This window comes from Thunnus albacares, chromosome 9, assembly GCF_914725855.1.
Source record: "Thunnus albacares chromosome 9, fThuAlb1.1, whole genome shotgun sequence".
Lineage (NCBI taxonomy): Eukaryota > Metazoa > Chordata > Actinopteri > Scombriformes > Scombridae > Thunnus > Thunnus albacares.
In genome coordinates, this window is record NC_058114.1 from 29,158,124 (window position 1) to 29,183,368 (window position 25,245).

A 25,245-nucleotide genomic window follows, 5' to 3' on the forward strand; every position below is an offset into this window, starting at 1 on the left:
TTGTTTATTTCTTGGTGTGATGTTTCACCAGAACATTTGAGTCAGCATAAAGCGAGGATTGACTCCTGATGCATGTGAGTGCAGCCTGTTCCTGTCTTCTGACTTGACTGAAACAAAGAGAGTGAAATAAAGAATTAAAAGAGCTGTTTGATTTCTGTAAAGGATAAACAAAGACTAAGACTAATTGCAGCTGGAGGTCAGCATTCCAAATGCATATTCAAAGCACAGGGTGTTGCCGTAAATTTATAGCAGTCACAGTTATTTAATAACCTGAATAGGCAATTTCGCAGTGAATCTGCAGAGAAAGGGGACATGAAAAGTTGTGAAGAATTGATGATGGACTCTTTGAGAGTGAGTGAGATAAAATTGACCATGAAATCTGGAGCTTGGAATTAAATTGGTTGGAAGAAGAGGGGGAAAACGGTGTGAGGTGTGATCACAAAAGACACAAGTGTCTTTGTGAAAATGCCATGCTTAATTTGCACATCAGTTAAATGCATAATTAAATAGCAGAAGATCTGTTTGGACAAAGGAAACCTCAGTAAAGAGAAATGTAGTAAATAGCTGAGATGGTTAAAGTGATTTGTGTTCAGTTTTGCATTTCTCTCTCAGCGCCTGTGGGTGTACATAACTCTACCTCATGCAGATTCATCAGGAGTTTATTTTAGCCCATTGCTGTACACATTTTATATAAAGTATATACACTTTGAATATATTTTGTATTTAAAATTTGTATTTCTATACCATTTTTAAAGAAATAATCTATTATATTTGTATAAGATTCAATTCTGTGAGGGACATGGGATCAGGAGGACCTGCATGTTGTATGTGATGGTAAGATGTCACTGAATCGCTGATATTGTATATGGGATAAAAATCAAAGAAAATTTATTTTTGACATATTTTTGTCATATAATAAGAGATAAAGAAGCAGTAGTTGCAGTAATTAATAGTAAGTATGTATATCAAACTCCATTTTTGGATATTTATGGTGAGCATTCTTTCAGCAATAGCCATTCAGTGTATTTAAATTTTGTAATTGCCTCTCTATATAGTAGTTTTCGTAGTTACCTGCATGGAATTCAAATTGTGTATGCACACAAGGTATTCTCAAGAAATGATGCATGGACATATTTGACTTGAAGCAGACGTGAAAAGGGTGTAATGGGGAAAACAACTTTTGATCATCAGTTCACTATTATGACCAGAATTTGACTGGGTTAAATGATATGTGTTTTAACCACTGAGGGATTATAATTATCAATTAACTTTGCTGTTTGCAGCCAATTGATAATGTGTGTACTGTCACTGCTTCACCATCAACCAGATACTCACGTGACAAGAAAAGCAAATGTAAAAGATGAAGTCAATTTCTGGCCCTGATCAACAATGTATTTGGCCTCCAACATGATGATTTGTATCATCTGTCAGAGATCCTGCAGTTGTCTAAACTATCTTTCTGCAACTCCGATTATTCAAATTGAACTACTTCTAAAGTTTACATTACATTACATTCACTGGTTTTCGATTCATTTCAATACAGCATAAAAGTCCACTTGTAGAAACTTGAATCCTTATTAAGGTATTTGATAACTCATAGTGAACTTTATGTTTTTGCCAAGGTTACATTACAGTTTTGAAAATTCTTCCTTGGCTGTGTATTCAAGGAGTCTTTGGGAAGAAAAAAATGCTTTCATCAATCTAAAAATCTATTGTATGCTTTGGAACAAAATCATACCAGATTGGCAGCTTTAGGCTACGATGTAAGTTGACATTGAGCTATAATATCTCTTACCTGAACATTGTTACATTCACTTCAAATTTTTTGTAACCTGACAATATGCAAAAATGGAATTTATTGCATACCTGAAGCTGATAAATTGGATCCATTCAATGACGTGTGCTGGCTCATGAAATGGATTCTTAATTTTCTTCAGAATGCTGAAGGATAATTTTGAATGATCAAGGATATCCTTTCATATCATAGTAAAGACATTCTAACAATAACTGATTATAAGATGCTTCTGGACGTAATGAGGCATGAGGGGCTGCTGAACTTTTCAAACAGCAAAGTTGTTAGTGAACTTGTCAAACTCTGTGGCCCCTTTTACCAGACATGATGCCATTATGTTTAACAAATGTGAACAATGCAGCCGTTGTAATTTACCATCACAAAAGATTTTGTTGAAATAGAATCTCTGTTATCAAATGATCAGAATGTTGGACTGACATGCAGTACATATATACAGTAGATCTCACAGTTGAAAAAAGTTGAGTTCTTAGGACTTAGAAAATTTGGGGGTTTGTTTGATGTTATTGTTAAATTACACAATACAAAAAGTTGCTTGCAATCCAATCCAATCCAATCGAAATTGGCTTCTCACTTTAGTCACCAACAATTCAGCTAAAAACCTGGATTTCAAAACCTTTTTTACAAAAAACAAAAAACCTGGATACACTGGACCAACTGTGCACAGGAGGCAACTACCTTAGGGCCCCCATACCACAGGGGCCGCCCAAAACCCCAAGTTAACAATTGGTTTAATGGAATTTAAGTGTAACTTTGTTTTGGAGTAGTGGGATATGCACTAACAAAGCCCCACTGATATGATAAGGGCCTTAAGGTGGGTCCTGCTTTATTATCTGATATAGAGACCCTGTCTTGAAGAGGGGCCCTGTGTCAGAATCTAGTTTTAAGAGCACTACTGTTTCAGTGGATACTGTGCTCACATGGTGCGTATCCCTAAATTAATTTGTAATATTTCAGCATAGAGGTACTGCAAACATTGCACCAAGGGGAGGGGGGTTGACTGGGGCCCAACAGCAATTTTTTTTGCCCTGAGGCCCCCTGGTACAGAAGGTTAATCTGGCCTTGGATGAAGAGGGTGTAGACAATGATGTACCTCCTCTGATACAAGAGTCACTTCCTTTCATCTGACAGTACACTGTTTCTGGGAGAGTGTAAGGCTCTTAAGTTTTGCTCTATTTCTCCAGTACTGAGCTGCTTTGAAAAAGTGAGAAAAGAGCAAAGCAATACATTTACAGAATGAACTTGAAAAGCAGAAAATACTATTTTATTTATTTGATTGTCTTTCTTGCAAGCATTCCTGAGCTTCATAAGGCACAGAAATAATCTGATTGGTTATCACCATATTATGTAGAGGTTAAATATTCACTATCAAAGACAAATTAGACAATTAAACCACAAAGAATAAATAAATAAATGGTTTGTTAAAAGTGGAACAGAAACAATACTACGCTGATATTTGGCTTCTTGCTTATAGCTTTATAGTAATAAAAACCAATAATTCTCCTTTAATCCAAACAAGATAGACATACAGAACTTACAGCTACAGTGCATCTAAGGTATTGAATCATTTCACCCAGTTGTATTCATTCCAAGCTAGAGCTAGCCAACTAACTAGGTGGTGAATTATAGAAATTCCAGTAGCAGCAGTCGTGGTCTGGGCTGCTTGGACGGAGCAGAGTCAGAGATGGATGATATCAACCAACTTATCCAAGATTGCTTGATTCAAATGGGATGTTCGATTGAGAATAAAATCGACCCTCTCATTAATAAGAGACGTCGGCTACATCAAAGTCACTTCCTTGACTCTCTCACTTGAAAGCATCTGGTTAGGACCAGGGTGCAATCCATTGCCCGGGGAGGCCCTTTGTGCATCATGGTAATAGAGAACAAAGAAGGCCAAAACCTTATGCTATTAAAATAGATTCACCAAAACCAATTGTAGTATATTAGCTTGGAAATGACACAGAGGAACTGACGAGGGTTTTTAGTGGCAGATGGAGTTTCCCCATACCATGAAATTTGTAGACTTGGCTACTAAGAAAACAATTCTTGCTGGTACGTTGAGCAGCCTTCCTGTTTTCACAGAGAAAGTGACACTGGGAGAGTGAGAGAGTGTGAAGCCTCTTTAATTGCCTTCGGTCACCCACAACGTTGAACCGGAGCGCCACGCAGCTTAGCAAAGGAACCGGGCAGAGGGCCTGATAGATATTTTATCGCCCAAGTTAACGGTTAATGAATTCCCAAAGTGAAATCTGTCACTTCAAAAATAAAGAGGAAGGCAAATTAAAGGGAGATAGAGAGAGACAGGGGAAGAAAGGAACTGGAGAGGGTGACACAGTTTTAAAATGCCCTATCTTTTGGCCATCCCCGTTTTTCAATGGAATAAAGAAAACTCAGCCTCTTTCTTCTCCTCTTTTCTTCCCCCACTTCTTTTTTCTCCCTCCCATCCTCCTATCTCTCACTCCGCTTTTCTCTGAAAAAATTCTCATGAATGATTTATATGTGTCTTGTTATCAGCAACGATTTCTATAGACCCCAACGCATTCACCAAGACATTTGTGGCGTAATTGTTAATTTTAATGCCATAATGGCTTCAGATGGGAGCTCTGATTAGACATTTATTACACAATTAAATGAAACATACTCAAGAATCACAAAAGCCTTCCGTAATTATTTCAGGCCATTAATAAAATGGGCATTAAATTATATTGGACACAAAAGAGAAGTGAAATAGATTTCCATTAGAGCAATAGAGGCAGAGAGGGGTAATAGATCCTGCCTGAATTCACTCTGAAATTAATTGTTGCCCAGCCTATTTCCACACACAGTGGAATAAATGAATGAGAAAAGAGAGGAAGAGAAGAACGAGTTGGTGGCCGAGAGAGTGAGGGGAGGGGGTTACATTAAGAGCCTCTGATAAAAACCTTTTGTTTGACATACTACAATGGACCCTCAATTCGAGAGAAAGAGAGAGAGAGGGAGCGAGTCAGACCAATTTCAATCTTAGTCCACCCCTCCAGAGTTCTGACTTGAGGTTATATCCTCTTTTCAAGTTTTGTTTGCTTTTGAATAAACAGCTATCAAAGATCTACCTGCTCATGCATATATCTAAATGTGACACTTATTATGTGACACTTGGAAATGTGTGGGTCATAACGAGAGCCAAAGACAACCGTTATCAGAAAAGAAAAGTAGGACAAATGCATATGACAGGAAATCAATCTTTTCTTTTGATTAATAAATGAGCCGCCTGGTCCAGAGAGTCAAAGACTCTTTGACACCAAGTCACCTTCCAGCTCCAATATGATAGAGGTCAAGCTCAATAGACTAATAAATAGCTGTGATTCAATCAAAATCTTTATCCTTAGGGGAAAAAGGTCAGTATTTTACAAAATTATAAGATAACAGTCAGGGAAGTTACACACAATTAGGCGAGGAAAGGCAAGGCAGCTTTATTTATAGAGCACATTTCATTACAAAGAAACTCAATGTGCTTTACATTTAAAAACAGACATAAAAGATCAAGCATATGCAATGCAGTGGTATAATAATAATAATAATAAATAATAATAATGACATACACTAACGCTGTTCATAGGCCTGAGAAAACAGGAAGGTTTTGAGCTTAGCTTTAAATGTAGATGCAGTTTTTATAGATTGCAGCTCATCAGGCAGAGCATTCCAGAGGGCAGGTCCACAGTAAGTGAATGCACCTTTATCAGATCCTGAGATCCTGATCCTATTCTAGGTACAACCAGAAAACCACTGTCTGAAGACCTGAGTGGCCTTAGGTCTGGGGGGGGGGGGTAGTCAGTGAGTAGGTCAAAAATATACTGGGGAGCTGAACCATGTAGTGCCTTAAAAACCAACAGGATGATTTTAAAATGTATTCTGTGTTGAATGGGAAGCCAATGAAGTGATTTAAGTATTGGAGTAATGTGATGATGTTTTCTTGTACCGGTAAGAACTCTGGCGGCTGAATTCTGTATGACTTGAAGTCTTCCTATTGAATGTTTTGATAATCCAGTGAAAAGAGCATTGCAGTGATCTAATCTGCTCAAAATGAATGTGTGCACCAGTTTCTCAGAATCGGTTTGTGATATGAATCTTTTTACTTTTGATATATATTTCTCAGGTGGTAGAATGATGATCTTGTAATATTTGATATGTGATTTTCAAAGTTAAGGTCAGTGTCCAGGATGACAACCAGGTTTCTGACCTGCTCACTGGCTTTTAGGGTGTGTGATAAAAGGTATGAAGTTATTTCCTGCCACTGTTTTAGAGTGTTTCTTTGAAATGGTATATTTATGATGATTAAATACTGGATGTACACCAGTACAAACTAATCTGTGCTGTACCTACACTATAAAAATCTATGACAAAGTTTTACATGGATATTTCCATGATAATCTTTTAATATTTTTGTGAAGTATCTCAAATATAATGTGAAGCTAAGAAAAAATAGCATTTACAATGGAAAAAATGAACAGAATTTATTTTCCCATCTCTGAACAGTAGATCAGGACAGTTAAAACACATCAAAGCCCAATGTATGGCAAAGACCTTCTGAAGCCATTTCCAATGGGAACTCTAAATTGAACTGTCTTTTGAACTATCAGTCTCTTGAGATCTTCTGTAAAAGTGTAAAAGAAATGGAAACTGATATCACTCAACGCTGGAACAGATCATTCAACAAAATTAATTAATCATTCACTGATACAGATTTGTAGAATTGTATTTTTTTCTCCATCAGTCTGTCTGGCTTCAAAAGCTTTTATATTCTTCAACTGTCTCCTTTTCATTATTCCACATTTCAGTTTGCTCTGTGTTAGTCTTTACAATACCTACTGTATAGCCCAGCTCAGATTTCAGAAGCAGCTATTTGTCCAATAATGCTTTTCCCACTTTATATTTCAGGATGCAAATTCTGTAAACAAAACACAGAGAAAAGGTACAAGAGGGGGTTGACTGATATGTGTAATTCTGAGACATCAAGGAGTAACACTGTAGAATATTGATTTCACTTTCAGTTATGAATTCATTACCTGACTCACAGATGCTTTGCACCACGTCTTAAGGTTCAGGTCCCAGACTAAGTGGAGGCACTGGTAAACCTATGGCCAGAGATTTAAAAAAAGACAGGTTGGGTAAAAAACACGGCTATCCACAATGCTAAAATGAATCCTTACCATGTGCTTATATTTATTTCCAATACAATAGGTGTATGGGTAAATGATGTAATTAACTGACAGAATTAATGACATATACAGTTATATTTTGATCTGGTTTCTTTCATTTCAGTTTCACAGTCAACCACCAAGATGTGCTTCCCCACTAAATGCCACATTTGTTCTACATCTGCATATCTACACTGTCAAATAACCACCAAATCCAATTAATAAAAACATTATATTTCACACTGTTCCATGCCATATTTATTAAGAAGTATTTTTTGCAATGATTAAAAAGGACAGTCAGGGGAAAAAATCCTGAATGTCAATGCTGGGCACGCACCCCAACAGACAAATTACATCCACTGATGAGATATGGCTTCAGGCTGTAATGAGAGCTAATGAGTGAGTATAAATGTGTCATAGGTGTTATCTTGAATATTTTACTTTAAAAGGTTGTAAAACAGCTGTTACAAAATGTAGTTTGAAACAGTGAATAACTTTAGCTGTGATTTGGGAGCAAGCGAGGTGAGTCATCTTAGCCATGATGGTATTTAGCAATGAATATTACCTTGAGCTTTGTATGGCATTGAGAAAGTAGAACTTTCTCAAAATCAAGTTTTTCAATTACAATTAAAACAGATACATTTATGAGTAACACACATCTTCTTGGGTATAAAGGAGGGTGACAAAGGCAGAGGCGTGGCTGTTGGCACAGTCATGACAGGACCCCATCTCCTAAGGACGGTGTGCTTCTTGCATGTCCATAGTTCCCTTGGGATGACTCCAATGGAAGTTGGTAATGGGATTAGCATCCCAGATATGTAAGAAAGCATCTGGGAGCATTCTTCCGGGCCACCAGTCAACCAGCTACTGGAAACCTTTGACACAGCAATGTATCCTCAATGCGATGCATAGTTGGCTTGGGAACTGGGGTCAAGAGACTGGTGGAGTCTGGCTGAGCTGGAATATATGGAAGGTGGGGTGAATCTGATAGGGACTCAGAACTTGAAATACTGTACAACATATACCATAAATAAACCCAACTCTCTTCTGCATTGTGAGGAGAGGTGGTTGCTAACCCAGAGAACACTGAGAAGGCCCATGGAGAAACACATAAGGAAGTTATTGGAGTACCCAGATCGTAGAGGTGCCTGCCATAAGTGTTGAATTCCTGGACATCAGGAAGCAGAACATACCCTTAAGGTCCTTGTTGAAGTGTTCCATGTGGCCACCAGCGACCAGGAAAGAAGTGTGAAGTTACATTGGTGCAAGACCTCAAGATGGAGCAGAAGCTGAGGCATGAACTGGGGACTATTGCATACAATGTCCTGTAGAAGACATGCAGTCGTCGGGCGGTCTGATCATGAGTTGAGCTGCTTCGTCAGCAGGAGGAAGCTTAGGGTACAGGACAATGTTTAGGAGATGATGATGGTGTCTCCCAGATGACAGAAAACCAGTGAGAATGTCAGTGGAGGCACAGCTAGAGGATGTTTGGACATTTGCCTGCATGGAATGCCATCAAAATCATCACTGCAGGAAGGAAACCATGTAATGGACAATAGGATGAAAGGTGAGGGCTAGAGGAGTGGGCCCATTGAAGGACTACAGTTCTGAATGAGGATCTGCCAAAATACTCAGTTCCTCAGTGTGGCCCCTTGAAATAACTGGCTTTGGCTTTTGTCCCTCCTACAGTCAGACTGGTGGGGGAAAAACAGGCTTGTGAGTCTTGGAAACAGTAAATATAAAGAAGTAGAGTAGCCAACTGGTCCACCCATAGTTGGGCCTTTGCTGTCTGGATAAAGGCCAGGTTCATATGGTCAGTCCAAAACATATAAGGGTGTTTTGGTCTCATCAGTCAATGTTTCCATTCTTCCAGGACTTCCCTCACCGTCAGCAGGGTGAGCATTAAAGGGTGTAGCAGCAGAGCAAAATCCCCCAAAAAATCACAGTTTAGTAGAACTTTGTTAGGGCAATTGTGGCCCCTCAGACACCATGTCAACTTGAGCTGTATCCATTATTATACTGCTTTAGGAATCTTATAACCATTACATTACAGGCATGGAAGTTATGTTTCAGAATCAAGCTCATTTAACATGATGCACTGCAGGGTCTGGCATACCTAGAGGACATGATCATCTTTGGACCTCCAGTGAGCGCTCAAGATGTCACACTCTCAAGACATCAGTGACCTGGAGCAGATGTGAAAGTAATGGCCAAAAAACTACTGGAAGATTCAGTCCATGAAGAAGAGTGGGATGTTCTCATATAGGGTAGAGCTTAGTACAATAGTATTTCTAACAGAGGAGGGAGATTATTCAACTTTTCTAAACCTATTCAACTTGTGACGAGCGTTAGTCTATCAAATGGCATTTACAGACCAAAGCAACAATTTTACATTGGTTGCTTTATTACTTTAGTAATATAATCAAATAATTTATTGAAAGGTTTTTTATGCCCTAAGCTGTTGATTGAATGGACATGGGCGCCCACATGGTGCATGCCTGGTTGCCATAGAAACAGTCAACAACCTCAAGGTGTCAACTTATTGAGTGCTTGAGACTGCTGCAAGAGTTCAGTGAAATGTTAAATGCTTTCATCACAAGGGATCATTAAGAATCAGAATCAGTGTTAAGTTGCCTTTGTGTTCATCTGTTTATTTTAGTAATTGTGTCCCACATCTGCATTAGATGGCAAGAAACTGTGTCTGAAATGAGTCCAGTTCTATTTAAATAACAATTGTTACAATGTATGTATTATATTATTTTTATGCATCACTATTTGTTGCATTTTTTAAATAATTTTATTCTGAATATATATTGTATGTTATTGTTTAATAGTAGTTCAGATTCTCATTTATACACTCTATAAATCTAATCTAGTGAGTCACAATCTCATGTGAAAGGCTCAAATCCCCCTGCAAGGAAGGACAGCTCCAAATGAGTTTTTTTCTCTTAATGAAGGTCAGGAGCGAGTCACATCTTTCCTTTTGTGATAATTTATCCCTATCTCCTGTTATCTCTGTTTTGCCCCTTTAATCCTAATTGTATTGTATAATTGTGTGATGTGGACCTCATGGTCTTTGAAGTATTGCCCCTATCCTTTCGTTATTACCTGATGCCTTGAACCTTTGTTCATTTTTTTCTGCTTTGCTCTGTATTATCCAGTGTTGCTGAATAAAGGAGAGAGCTTAAGTTTAGTCAGTTTAAGATTTTATTGAGAAATGATGTCACCACAAAGATATGATATATGTATATCTATACATATATTTTCCATAAGATATGCCCATGTTGGTAATACATTGACATGCCACTCATTTCTGCTTCTAGCTGTCAATGAATGGTACTCATAAGGGGATAATTTGAATAAAAATTGACAGTATTATCTACCGAATTTGAATTTTGGAAGTATTTCAATGTCGGCTACGAAAAGCCTTTTTGTGTGTCCTTTTGCTAGCATAATTATCAACAATTCAAGCTTATATTGCACATTTTTGTATCATTTCCAGGGACAACATGTTAACACCACTCTAAACTGGAGACAAATGCCATTGAACATCAACTATTTGAACATTTGAAGGCTGATAGAATATTTTCTGTAAACATGGCTGAAAGGAGATTGTGTTATTTACTGTAACTGTTAAATTGTTACACTTTCATTTTTAGCATTTTCCCCTTTATGTCTTCATTGTAGAGAAATCTGGGCAGTGGAATGTGGGGGATCCAGTTCTGCTAGTGAGTGAGTGAGTGAATTTTTTAAGGTTTAAGGTGAAGATTTTGCACAGTAATTAATTTGCAGTTTTTAAGGGGAGTTCAATCTAGATAGTCTAGATTCCAATTTTTAGAACAGGTTCGGTCTGTGAAATTATTGAAGCAAATCTGGTTAATTGCTGGTACAATATAACCAGTGTAACTGTCTTTCAATCAGGAGACACATGGTCCAAACACTGCTGGTGTATCATTGAAAAAGTGATGAGACTAAGTTTGTTGTTGCTTTTCTTTGTGTTTCAAACTTCTGTCATCTTTATTGTTCTGATTTATCTCAAATACTCATCTTATGTATCACTGCTATACTTTCACATAGGCAGTGCAATAATATAATACATATCAGGCACTAGCACAGAAACACTGAATGGAAAATAGAGAGAAGGACAGATAGACATATAGTTACAACAAAACCATGTTTCAGTATTCATTTTAGCAGTTATTTTTGGTGCCATAATTTATTAGTTCCAAATATGGTTTGACAGGTTCTTCCACACTGTGAAAAAATAGGCTTAAAGACATTCTTCTAAAAAGAGAAAGTTAGGAAAGTTGTAGACCATGTGAGTTGTCTGGTTTCTAATATTTTATTTTTTACAGAGAACCATCACTAAATAGGATGGAAATACAATAAAAGGCATTGAAATGTCAACTCTAGCTTTTAAGAGTTTTGAGGGAGGACGCAAGTGTGCAGTAAAGAAAACCTCTTACCGCTTCAGCACCATGGACAGTTACGGTAGGGGAGCTTACCTCAATGCTCTCCACGGGAGCCCAAGTTGGCTAATAGGCTCTCCGTGTGTCAGGCCGCTCCCCATTCACTTTTTAAGGCAAGATGGATGGACATTTGTCCTTAGATAATCCAAGCTCTCTCTCTCTCTCTCTCTCTCTCTCTCTCTCTCTCTCTCTTTCTCTCTCTCCGTCTCTCTCTCTCTCTCTCTCTCTTTCTTTCTCTCTCTCTCTGTCTCTCTTTCTGTGTGTGTGTGTGTGTGTGTGTGTGTGCGCGCGCGCGCGCACGCGTACGCGTGGTGTTTGTCCTAAGCGCGCGCCAGTGTGTCTCTGTTGATGTGTAATCTGAGTTTGTTTGTTGTTTGTTACGTCAGTAATAATTGAATAATGACGAGCTACATGAGTTAAAATAAACTTTCACCAATCGTCAATTTTATAATTCTTAATACTAAGAGCGGTGAACCACACATTGCTGCCACTTAAACCAAAATTAATCAAACATTTAGAGAGAGATATATATTTAATTTTTCCTTTTTTAATGTTTGTTTTATGTTGTAGCTTATAGTGTGACAATGAAATTTCCAGATGTCTAAAGTTTGGGAGATACAGAGAGAAGTTTTTATATGTGGGCGCGCAGGTGTAAACCTAATATCATTTTATTTATTAACAGCACATGCGTGTTCATGTCAATAATAGGCTACTGACGATAATATTTGAGAAAAACTGAAGAGAGACCGCGGATGGAAATAATAATCATGACAATCCTTGACAAATCCAAACCTATTGCATTTCTCATTATCCTGTTAAATTGTCGAGGGAACTTTCGGGCGTGCATTTATTAGACAGATCAGTTTTTGAATAAGAAACATAACTGACTTCTCCCTCGTGAGTAGGAGGCTCAGCCCCTAAAATAATTTCCTGTTATCTAATTAATTGATCTCAAAATGCAGCCTAAGCTGGTGTGGGTATATACTACATGTTAAATTGCATAGCTGTTCAGTGAAAGATAGCATAACACAATTTAAAACTTCAAAACAAGCCGAAATATACAGTCCGAACATGCAATATACTACCTCGTGGTTGCAGATGAACATCATAGCCTGTCGATTGTGAGGATTTGAGGAGCTTTTTTCTTTTTGCAGGCATCCGGTCGGCGCTTGCATTGAAAAAAGTCCGGGGCGTCCTCCGCTGTGAGCCGCATTGTTCTCTAGGTCGGGGTGAGGAGGATTTTTCTCCCGAAAGGGACACATTTTTTAACGATTATTTCAGGGTTTTAAAAGAAAGATATGATGGAAATCTTCTTGTTACACGCTGCCGATTGACGCATGCGTGCGTGAGGAGACGGGGAGCGGAGAGAGAGCGTGAGAAAGAGACACAGATGGTGCTGAAATATATCAGAGGCAGAAAATAAACTGCATTTTGTGCTTTTTGGGGGGTTAAAAAAATAAAACGAGTTTGGCCTGCACAAGCAGTATTTTCTCCTTTTTGTATAAGATAATATATAAGATAATATCTTAATGTTAATTTTATATATATGTATATATATATATATATATATATATATATATATATATATATATATATATATATATATATATATATCAGGGTAATATTTATTTGTTTATCATGCTAACATTAAAAATAAGAAAGATAGGACAATGCGGTGAGACGTTAAAGAAAGTCATCTAGTAAAATCATCTTTGAAGTTGCACGTGCATATGTGTGTTATGTGTGTGACAGAGGGAAAGATGAAATGATAATTGCAATAGGATGTGGTCCACAACATATATAGGTGTATTATACGTATATATACGTGTATATATATACGTGTAGGCCACCTTAAATAAACGTACTTAGCGGTGTAACTTACAAGAGACGACTCTCAGGATTGTATCACAGCATTTTGACTGTGTGGAGGGAAAAAAAAATCAGCCGCCTGCGTTTCGTTTAATAATCACAGCTGAAGGAATCATATATCACGCACATTAGCCCGAGGGCTATTAGGCAGTGGTCCTCATTGAAATTTACATATTAAAACGATCACTCCGTGCCTCCTTAAAACCACACTGTCAAATGGATGTGAGCTAATGCAACAATTACAGGCTCACAATGACGCTTTTCTAAACGTTTACAGTTGATGTAATATTTTCCTGGTGTTTGTAATTCTGTCACTACACAGTTGAGTCTTCCATAGTTTCATATTTGACATGCAGGCCTAAACTGTGTGTTGTTTCTTTCTTTTTCTTTTTTTCTTTCGCGGGCGTTTTTACTATGAAGGAAACGCTCGTCAATTGTGGGCCTCCTTTGGACTTAAATGTTTTAGAAAAGGTTCCACCTCCTGACATACTGAAGCTAAATTTGAACTTTTTTTTTTTATCCTGCTAGCTAAACTTCCTCACAATGTGGTTTTTGTGACCACTGCATCTGGAGGACAGACAGGGGGTTGAGCCCAGCTTAAGTGTCTTTGAGCAAGACACAAACCCCCGCAGGTGCAGAGGAGCTGGGGAGGGCATGATGACGGAATTAACAGCCCATTATTATTATTTTTATTATCATTATTATTATTATTATCATTATTATTAGTAGTATTGTTAATAGTAGTAGTAGTAGTTGTTGTTGTTATAGTTGCATATCTACAGTTCCTCCCTTCAAAACAACAGTATGAGAAAAAACTAATATTCGGAGCAGTGATAACTCTATTAGGGCCTGTCTGTATGTATTTTGGCGACAAACGTTAAAAAGTGCTGCCCTACATTTGTGTGTAAAGCTGTACAGTAAATTGGTTGCAGTCACCTCTCTGGATTGAAGTCAGGTTTTAACCGGGAAAGCGGTTGAAGGTCCATGTTTGTTGCGATTCATTACATTAAATGGAATCGGGGAGGGATCCTGAGTCTTACCCCCTACACACACACACACACACACACACACACACACACACACACACACACACACACACACACACACACACACCCCTCTTTCCTTATTATTTTTTTCTTCTACTACCACCCGGTCTTTGTTTATGCTGTAATGTACATATATTTTTCGTGAAGGTATTATAATAGCCAGTCTCCGTGCTGATTGGGCGCTCAGGTTGGTGAGTGAACGCCCTGCAGATTATGTCAGATTGCGTGCAGAAACCAAACCAGCCCAGCCTTTGAACTTCACCGCTTTTGGCTCGTATTCACGCTCTTCCGCTCATTTCCAAGCCAGGTGCTTGACGACAAACCTCAGAGAGAGAGAGAGTGTGTGTGGTGACAGAAAAAAAATAACTGAACACTTTAACGACTCCTGCAAACTGACTGCGGGACATTGCTTTCACCTTTGTGGATTTTTTTTTGTACATGTGTGCATCTTGCATGTATTTTTTTCCTGTATTGCCTGCCGCGCGTCTGGCAGAGTTGTTACTGGACTTAAACGAGCGCGCATCAGTGTTTTAACTCGGGAAAAACACATCGAGCACTGGATTTTTATTTTGTTTTATTGTTTGCTGTTTTCCAGACTCAGAACATCCCAGACGTGGCATGACTGGTATCTGGCATCTAGACAGGTGAATAGTTTCCCTTCTTTCCGATCAGAACTTTTCCTCGTCGTTAACATTGGGGATAAAAGTGTACCTTTTAAAGATGTCAAAGCCTGCTGATCATATCAAGAGACCCATGAACGCGTTCATGGTTTGGTCCCGGGGCCAGAGGAGGAAAATGGCACAGGAGAATCCCAAAATGCACAACTCGGAGATCAGCAAAAGGCTGGGCGCCGAGTGGAAGCTGCTGTCAGAGTCTGAGAAGAGACCTTACATCGACGAGGCCAAGAGGCTGCGGGCTCAGCACATGAAGGAGCACCCCGACTACAAGTACAGACCCCGGCGCAAACCCAAGAACCTGCTCAAGAAGGACAGGTACGTTTTCCCTTTGCCTTACCTCGGGGACACCGATCACTTGAAGGGACTTCCAGTTTCGGCCGCGGACTCTCTTTTGGGCGCCTCGGAGAAATCCAGAGCGTTTCTGCCGCCGACGTCCGCTCCCTACTCCTTCCTCGACCCGAGTCAGTTCAGCTCCAGCGCCATCCAGAAGATGACAGAGATGCCCCACACGTTGAGTACCAGCACTTTGCCGTACGCGTCCTCGTTGGGATACCAGAACGGCGCGTTCGGCACCCTTGGGTGCCCCAGTCAGCACACCCACACCCACCCGTCGCCCACAAACCCGGGTTATGTCGTCCCGTGTAACTGCACAGCCTGGTCAGCGTCAAGTTTACAGCCCCCGGTGGCCTACATACTTTTTCCAGGTATGACCAAGACTGGGATAGACCCGTATTCATCCGCACATGCCGCTGCCATGTAACCCTCCAGACTCTTTCCCTCTTTTTAATTCACTTGAATACTGAAATGCATGTAAATATATTATGGACAGCGCGCCCCATTAAAAAGGCATGAACAGTATTAACTGCCTTGGACTTGTTATGGCAAAAAAAGAGAAAAAAACACAAACTTTTCCAGAAACCCAACAAGTTCCTGAGCTGAGCAGAGCAGCTGGGATTTGGTGTAAAGGACGGTGTCCTGTGAACTGTAAGAAATGTAAATGTTATAACGTTTATGGCAGCCAGAAAAGGAGGCCTTTAACTTTATTTATTGTGTACATTTCAATGCTGATATGCTGATTTGTGTTGATTATTGATAGGCTACTCTTATTTTGAAAATTTGGCTTGCACAATTAGCATTGTTATTTCCTGTATAGGCCTAAGTAGTCTACATTTTGGCACTCGTAATTTTATGATGTTATAGGGTCAAAATCAGGACCTATAGGCTGGATTATATACGGGTCATATTGTTTATATTTATCAAAACCTGGCACATAAAACCAGACGGTCTATTTAATAAGACTAAAAGAAAAAGGAATCATTTACATCCAATGTTTCATTTTGCATTTTTCCTGTGGTTCAGTGCTGATATAGTCACGCGTCATTTTTTATTATTATTATTATTATTTTTTATTTTTTTTTGGTTTCGGTTTTTGAGGATAACTTTTATTTGAATTCAAGGAGTTATATGTGTATTTTCTATCTAAGATGGTAATTTAAAAACCTGTCATGTTATGGAAAGGATCATGTATCTAGAAGGTTGATACCTCCTGCTCTTTGTTCCACTGCTGAGCAAAGACGTTTCCAATAAAGACAATCTGTCTTCAACGATATCAATTTCCTGTATCTGTAGGTTATTGGTTCTACTTGAGATGACAAAGATAATGGAGTAATATGTAGGTGCTGCGGGGACGTTAAAGCTGGCACAAAGAGGGCCTGATTAAATGCGTTTCAAAATCATGCAATTGTGCAGAAAATAGTCAAATAATACATGCATTTTAATGTAGATTTAAAGAAAAAAATCAACTTAAATAATAGCCTAATTCACTAAAAATCACAATTAAAAAAATAACTTTCAACTGTGAGATTATTTTTTTTTTACATTAGAGCCAACTTGACCCCAAACTAATCAATACAGTTGATAGTCTGTAGACTGCACAGTAACAAACTCGCCTTGCAGTAGAACAATATCAAAATCAATCCTCCTTCTAACAAATCGATTCTTTTCTCTCTTGTGTGGCTTTTGCAGCTGTCAAACTCCTGCACTCTGATCATTTCCTGAAGAGGGTTTAATTGCCTCCACATGTGGCTTCTGCTTCTGCTGCTACTCCTTCTTCTCCTTCTTCTTTTTTTTTTAATGCTTTTATGATTGTATTTGAAACAGGTCCCAGGCATGTAGAGCGCGGTGAAGGTGTTATTGTGACACTCAGGTGAACCGGTTGTGATCTCTTGACGTCTGACAGTTCAGGAGAGGCCTCCCTGGAGGGATTCCGCCCGTCCGACTTGTCTGACTGCTTAATCACATCAAGGAGAAGCGCCTTCTGCTTGATTATAGGTTTAACTAATGGAACAAACTCGATGTGATGTGATTTTTTTTTTTTTTTAAAAAACGCTTTTGTGGCTAGCAGTGTTATCAACCCGCCACCTCCAACACCATATATCTCTCTGCGTGTGTTTACTTTTCCAAAAAAAAAAAAAAAAAAAAAAAAAAAAGGTGCAGCAGCCAAAAAGCCGCTCAAGCCTATTATCATCAAGCCATTCACACGTGTTTAAACCTGTATAAACTTGTGACTGATGTAGCACCGACTCTCATTAAGACTACACCGAATGAGAGGAGCTTACAACCCCAAACAGGAGGAATTAAAGAGTGTGTGTGAGGAGCGCAGGGGTTTCCTTCCTTTCCTCTGCCGTTAATGGAGAACAGGATTTTTGCGGAGCGCGGTGTGCGCAGGCATATATTAAGACGACTGTAGTATTAATTAAAAAATGTCATTCCACATCCAAATTGTTTACTTATCTGCCAGGAACATATGCTGAGAGAAGTTAAGATTCACGATTCTGCACTATTGCCCAAGGTGCAATTCAATCCTGGGGAAGGAGGGGAGGGAAAAAGGAGGGTGGGGGGTGGAGGGGGGTGGGGGGGAGATTTTTATGACAGGCTTAGTCCTTATCTAGAGCTGTAAATTAGGGTGATACTTCATTGAACCGAATGTGAAGTTTTACATCAAACCCCTAAAGCATCCTAATTCAACTTTGAAATTAAACTGTTATAATTACTTTCAGGAGTAGCAGCAGACGTGGATATTATTTCTTTCTTTTTTTTTCCTCCATGATGAAAATGAGGGGAATAACCTTTTATATATATATAAATGTGACTGTGCTGTTGTTTTAAATCATTTGCTTTTATATTTTCACGAGTTCCACATTTTTTTTAAAAATGTGTTTCAAGTTTCGCCGGGCACGATTCACCACCTGTAATTATACAACTTAGTCACGGAAATTGACTGTGGTTACAACACCCTGAAATAAATAACCCGAACGATAAACGGCATCTGAGAGGTATAATGGGAGGAAATTATGATTTGAAATTATAGGGGGGGCTGATGGGGTGGGGTGTGTGTGTGTGTGTGTGTGTGTGAGGGGGTGGGTGGGGAGGGGGGAGGGGGGGCTCTAAATCTCTCTTTAACTCGTCCCCCCTTGACGTTTTTATTGGAGCACAACAGAGAGAATTCAATCTGCCTTATCTCTCCAGGACTCCTTTTCAGCGCGAGATCAGAGAAAAAGAGAGGATAATTGTTCTTTATTTTATTTAATTTAACGCGACAGCCAGCGCTTTCAGGTCATTTATATGCTTCATAGTGATAAAAGTCAACGAGGAGGGGGTACACCGAGTGAAGCAGGCGCTTTACTTTTCCTCCACAACACTCCAAGTCCAAAAATGTAAAACAGATGAAACAAAAAAAATATATAAAGGAGGGAGGGGGGAGGAGAGGGGGGGCAGACATTTTTAATTAAAAGCCATGGGTCATTTACATTATTGTCTTTTAATGTTACCCTGAAATCATCTTCAGTAAATGAAGTTTGATAAGTAGCTGTTGAGAATGTGGTTTTGTATTTAGGCGTACTAATTTCCTAAATCAAAAGCGGGGAAAAGTCCCCTGGAGGAAAGGTGGAAGAAAAAAAAAATCCCTCCTGATGATGATGATGATGATGATGATGAGAGTGTCTTTATTGTTGCTTCTCCTGATGATTTTTTTTTTTTTTTTAAGGAGCGATTATATTTCACATACATACAGCTCTCTTATCAAAGATGCATTCATTTTTTGGCTTGTGCGAGATTTGACACTATATTGAGAAATTGTTTTGGGGGGAGGATAAAAACTGATCTCATTTCAGCATATTAAATATTGTCTCCGAAAGACCAAAAAAAAAAAAAAAAAAAAAAAAAAAAAAATCATCACTAGCTAAATCCTCGTCTATCTAAAATTGAATCTGGGATACCATTTTGACGGGAGAAAAAGTAAAACCGTACAGTTGTGTTGTTTGAAGACGCGGGGCTTGAATTTGGGGGTCCCTGAATTCTCATTTGAAAGAAATGAAATCGTGAACGAGCTGATAAAGAAAAAAGGGAACGGATGAGCTGAGAGAAAGGGAATCATGCCACGGTTGTTTAATGTGCTGTGCCAGTCGGAAAAGTGATTTACACCAAGACTTTATTCCCCCCGACAGATATAAAGACAGCGCATGTCTTTTTTTATTTATCGGGCACACACACACACACACATACACACATACACACGTGGCCATAGAATATATTGGTCAATTCTCAGGAGTTCATCGGATACACATATGGAAAGCATCGATGGGATACAGACAAAATATTACATGCTTCACTTAGAAGCAAACCTGCAGCCGCATCCTGCATCCATCAGGTTTATTTTCTGCTCCACACAGCGCGCACAGACGTGAACTCAGTACTTGTTTGAAGACTTTGAACAATGCTCTCACTTTTTTTTTATTTGCTAACAATAATCACGCGCCAACTTCCCTGCAGCTTTTTAGGCCTTCAAACCCGCAGCCTGCTGTTTGGTGCTGCCTGGTCACTCGCGTTATTTCCTCGGGCCGCTGTGAAAGAACAGATGCCAAAATCTGTTCATTTGGCGACTGATAAATACGATTTTCACAAGCTTTAGAAGTGCATAAACTGATCACAAGTCTTAACCAGCTAAATATGTAAATCATTTCATTTACTAAATATTTCAAGTAACATTTTGAATAAAATTGCACCGAAACAATTTTTATATGATGTATTTATTTAAGCATACAGGGAGCAGTGTCGTTTTAGCCAGATATCACAAATAAGTTCAACTTTTCCATCTCCAGGAGAGATAAAGAGGTGTTTGTCACTTTGATTTTAATTTGGTCACTTTTCATCATATTGCCATAAAATTGTGAGGAAATTCTTCCATTAAAGCCAGTCATTAATTATGTCAGTTTAACATCAATTTATTGAAAGTTTTAGGTTAAATTAGAAGCCACGTGACCCCAACACAGCAACACAGCAGCACTACCCTTTTTATCATATGATCCTTTAAAATGAAACAATGTGCACATACATCCTCCTATCTGCAAATGTCAGTTATATACAGTTCTCAGATTGTTTTATTTGAAAAAAAAACTATTTTAGAGCCACGAAAAGATCAAATTATCCAGTAATTCACAAAAAAGCAGATTAGATAAAGGTCTGTGTAGCAGAGCACTGTATTTTCTTCTGTTTTATTCTACTAATTATCTTGTGACCCTTCAGATTTTTTTGTGACCCCTTGAAGGGGTCCCGACCCCCAGGTTGGGAAGCACTATTCTAAACTAACCGGATATCCTAAATATCTTATACATTTAACCCAATTCACATTTTTTCTACAACTTGCCTGCCTCATTATGCATTTTCTTGTTATTGTTTTTTTTTTTTTAATTTACAAAAATAATAAACAACATTTCAGTCCCAGAAGCTGCTGATTCAGAGCTGCTAAGCTTGTGATCACACACTCCTCCACAAGTGACCAACACTCAGAGGCCACTTATCAGTCTGCATGATTTTCTCATGCATATTTATTATTATGCATGTCCTGCATGCTCACTTTCCATCTCAGACACCCTCCATACATTAGACCGTGTGTCATGATTTACGTGTGGGTGTGCGAGACGTCACGCACGTGTGTTTGTGTTTATGTACGTGTGCTTCATTTCATACAGCGGATACTTTTGAGTTATTGTGCTGTCTTTGTTGCACTCTATGCACTCTCTGAATTTTCATGCAGCATAAACTTTCCATACATCAAATCATGCAGGTGAAAGAGGTTTTTTTTTTTCTTTCGTTGTTGCTGTGTTTGCTCATTAATAATCCAAATGCCTTTCAAACCATCAAGGTTTTTTTTTTTTTTTTTTTTTTTTGGTTTGTTGTTGTTGTTTTACATGCATAAGACTTATGGTGCATTGCAAAAATATTCAATTGCAAAATGCTCAGCCTGATTATGAGGTGTTAAAGAAATCACTGTAATCAGTGGTGCTTTAAAATTGTTTGTTGTCTTTTGGGACAAATTAATTCTATAATTCTAATAACCTCCTTGTCAGTGTGTACAGTATTTGTTTTGTGATATTAGATACAAACACCAATTCTAGTGCATTCAAAGAAACCACCTGATTTCCATACTTCTCTTCATTTTTACAATAGAAAGCCATCAAGCTTATTATGAAAAGTTGACCCTGCAGGATGCAAATGAAGATACACAGTGTTCATTAAAGGAAACACACTGTGGAGGAGCTCAGTCATTAGAGAAAGTTACTGACAGTCTGAGTTTAAATTTAAGGCTGCGGATATGCACCACACATAAAAATGTGTGATACAAAAAAATTCATCTGATGACATTTATCCATCCAAATAAATAAAGTTGTTTTTCTCAGAAGATTCTTTGCATTGATTTCTTTGCTTTTTAAAATATATATTTTGAATTTTATAATATTTGTGTGATTGTCTGATCAGCGCTGTGTGCAGTATTTGATTTATTTCTGTAATGGCTTGATCTGTGGAGAGTTATTCTCACATTACACGAACAGCTCAACAATCACTGCAAATCCAGCTTTTGAGCTTTACTGAGCTTCTGTATGAGCCTATGTGCATAAAGACTCCTTTAAAAAAATCTGGCTACTTCTTTAACTGAACAACCTCTTCAACAAATTTCTTGCAAAGTTCCCCTTGGAGCAGCACACAAAAGATGTTTCATAGAGGACAAAAACTGAATACTCAATAGAAAGATGAATATAATCAGATCTAAGATTCAAACTTGTGAGTGAAGTCCTCCATTTAAAAGCGTAGCAGCTGATCACAGTGTACCTGCACTCACTTCCACTGTGGTGTTACTGATTACGGCAGGTCTGTAGCTACCATTGAGGTCATTGAGGTTGCAGCCCCTATAATATTTGTGTGAATTTGGGGAGTTAATGACATTAACAGTAGTTTACATTATGTCATCAAACACATATCACACATGCTGGAGTATTTAAAGGCTCATTCTGGTATTTTTTTTAGACAAAATATCTTGAAATGTGACTGACCAAATACATTCAAATTAAAACAGATTATAAAGGATTAAGATTTCACTACCTAACTAAGGTGAAATGAAAAAAAAAATGTACAATTTTGTGATTTAAAAAAATACTCACAAAACTTTATAGAGGTTTGGTTGGTAGTTAGTCAAAATGTTCTTGGGTGGCTGGGGTTCTGCTGGTGGTTTTGGACTCTTGACCTCCTGGCTCTGGCCCTGTCATTGTCATATCATAAAATAAATGGGTACATGTTTGGAAAACTGCCAAACAAGAATATTTGAGCTGATATACTACAAAGAAGGTACAGAGGAAGCAAACCTTCTGATATCAAGTTGTCAAACACACACACACACACACACATATGAAGGGTGGACGCAGAAGCACACACACACACACACACACACACACACACACACAAGCCACACACAGAAATACCTGCCTGATTTAGTGCCTTCAGCGACTCAGGTTGAGGGCAGCACTGGCAGTCCAAGCCAATGGAATCCCTTGGTAAAGAGGATGCTAATCGTAGCTTCTTGTGCCTGAGCATGTCTTCCTGGGCCAAATGAGATTAGAGGGAGTGGGATATGGCGAAGCGACGTGCGTGGGGTTCTGGAGGTGAAAGGTAAAGGCACTTATCAGGAGGGTTCCCCTCGGGGTCCTCGACGGCTGACTCAATCAAAACCCTGCACGCACTTCTCACTGGATTAGACTAATCAGGAAGGAGCAGGGGATGTATAGACCACTTATCTGAAAAAAAAACATTGGGCTCTCTTTCCCTTTGAAAAGACCCTACAGAAATGTTTGTTAATTTTATTTATTACAGGATGCTTGTCGATGTGGCAATCTTCCATGGAATCATTAAAAAGGGCTCTTCCACTCACTGAAGGCACGCACTGTTTACATGGTACAAAGATAGAGGAGCCTTTGATGTTCCAAATTTCCCCCCCGTTCACTCATTGTCATTATTATTTATATATTTACTTAGATTTTTTTTCTTAATTTATTTTCACCATTTGTGTTTGTCGTGCCACAACAGATCACACTGATGGAAGGTAGTCAACATAACAAAGACCCTGAAAGGTATATGAATATTTATTACCAGGACGACTTCAGAGCCAGACAGGCCGTTAGCAGTTAAAGGAATAGTGAGAAGATAACAGCAATTTTCACACTTATGATTACCTTCAAATTAATCTCCATTTCTTCAAGGGATGTGGGATAGTTGACTAGTCTATCTTTCATTTCTCGATTAAAAAAAAGTTATTTAATACAAGTTTCAGTTACTTGTTTGACAAAATAATCCAAAAACAATTGTAGATTTTAATGGGAGCACATGTAGAAAAGGGTAAAATACTGTGAAAAAGATGATCAGAGTAATGAAAGTCTGAAAATGATTCCTTCAGTGTGTCAGTTATGACTGTATAGTTTATTAATTAAAGGAGTGAAGCTTCTCACTGTTCCAAACCTTTGTATTTTAAAGCGTGACTATGAAACTTTTGAAAAAAACAAAACAAAACACATTATTTTCTCTTACAAATGAAAAGCTGAATTCATTAATTCTATACACTCAGGGCCTGTACTGCTACAGCCTTACTTGGTCTGGTATGACCAGTAGCTTATGGCGGCTAATGTTAACAAATGTTATGCAGATACAGCTGTGTAACTATACTGAGTCAGTTCATTCAATTTATGACTCTTCTCTACTTAAGCTATACACAATGCACTGTGTGTTGCATATGTTAGCATTTAGTATCTTGTAATTACCATTTGTGGCCACAGTGGTCGCTGTTCAGCAAGATACATGGTAACTTGAGTTACATGGTCTCACTTTTAACTTCTAAACAGTTTATGTAAGCAAACTGTGAATTTGGATGTTTAACCATAATTAGTTACCATTTATTGCTGATTTTGGTATTAACAACTCTATTAGTTTCCACTGTGAATCAATCCTTTTTTCTGTTTTTAACGTTTGCCAATCCATGAGTTGCATGACGCTGCAGCAGAATATTAAACATTATAATCAACAAATAAATGGAAAAGCATTCAAATTGTTATCAATTGCACTGGCGATGCCAAAGTAGATGTACTGATGTGGCAGCTTGAGTTTGTCCTTGCCTATTTATGCTGTAAGTCCCAATGAATACAAGTTGTCATGGCCTGACACACCCTGAACTGAGTAGCTATCTGACGAAACCAAAAGGACGGCCTTGTGTGCCTTACAGCCATGGTTTGCATTCATATTGATTGTTTTAAAATTCATAAATATATTAGGATGTCATTTGCATTCCATTTAGATCATTTGCAGGAAACCTTGTATATGAACAGTACGGTAATCTTTTGGTTCGTTGTATTGATTTACCTTGGCTCGAGAACAAGTGTCTGAATGTGAGATGCCCCCTTTACTCTCCTTTCAGTCTTTAGCTACACAAAATGAGGTGCACTGTACAACATTGTTATCACCACAAAGCAGTACAGTGTTGATTATGCCAACTAATTATGCCAGCAAATACTTGAGGAAGCGCAGAGCTGCAGATGAATAAGATATCAGCCTTGTAGAGAGGCTTGATTTGCTGTAGTGTTGAATAATGTAAGATTCAGGTTCCTCCCAGTACCTGACATGATAGTGAGAAAGGGGAGCGTCAGAGGCTTGTTTAATTTCACATTGTTTCAATTGTTACATTGTTTTTAGAGAGGAAATGAAAAGAACATGAGGCCAAATCATCATAGTACAACCTTCTGAGGTCTGAGCAGCTTGTGCATAATAAATCTATAACAAATGTCATTTCGTACTGTGCGTGACTGAGGAAGGCTGGAATAA

The 25,245-nt window shown here is 38.4% G+C and overlaps 2 protein-coding genes across 3 annotated transcripts in view; one reads left to right on the forward strand and one right to left on the reverse strand.

The window, feature by feature from the left end:
* Nucleotides 1-25,245, reverse strand: part of scly (selenocysteine lyase) — a 372,304-nt gene that overhangs the window by 287,285 nt on the left and 59,774 nt on the right. The gene's annotated exons all lie outside the window — the stretch shown is intronic.
* sox14 (SRY-box transcription factor 14) lies at nt 14,559-16,798 on the forward strand. Its single transcript, XM_044362456.1, has one exon. The coding sequence runs from the start codon at nt 15,092-15,094 to the stop codon at nt 15,806-15,808; it is 717 nt and encodes a 238-aa protein (XP_044218391.1). The 5' UTR covers nt 14,559-15,091; the 3' UTR covers nt 15,809-16,798.

Coding starts and splice junctions, on each gene's coding strand:
- sox14 (XM_044362456.1), top strand. CDS start 15,092: ATGTCAAAGCCTGCTGATCATATCAAGAGACCCATGAACGCGTTCATG.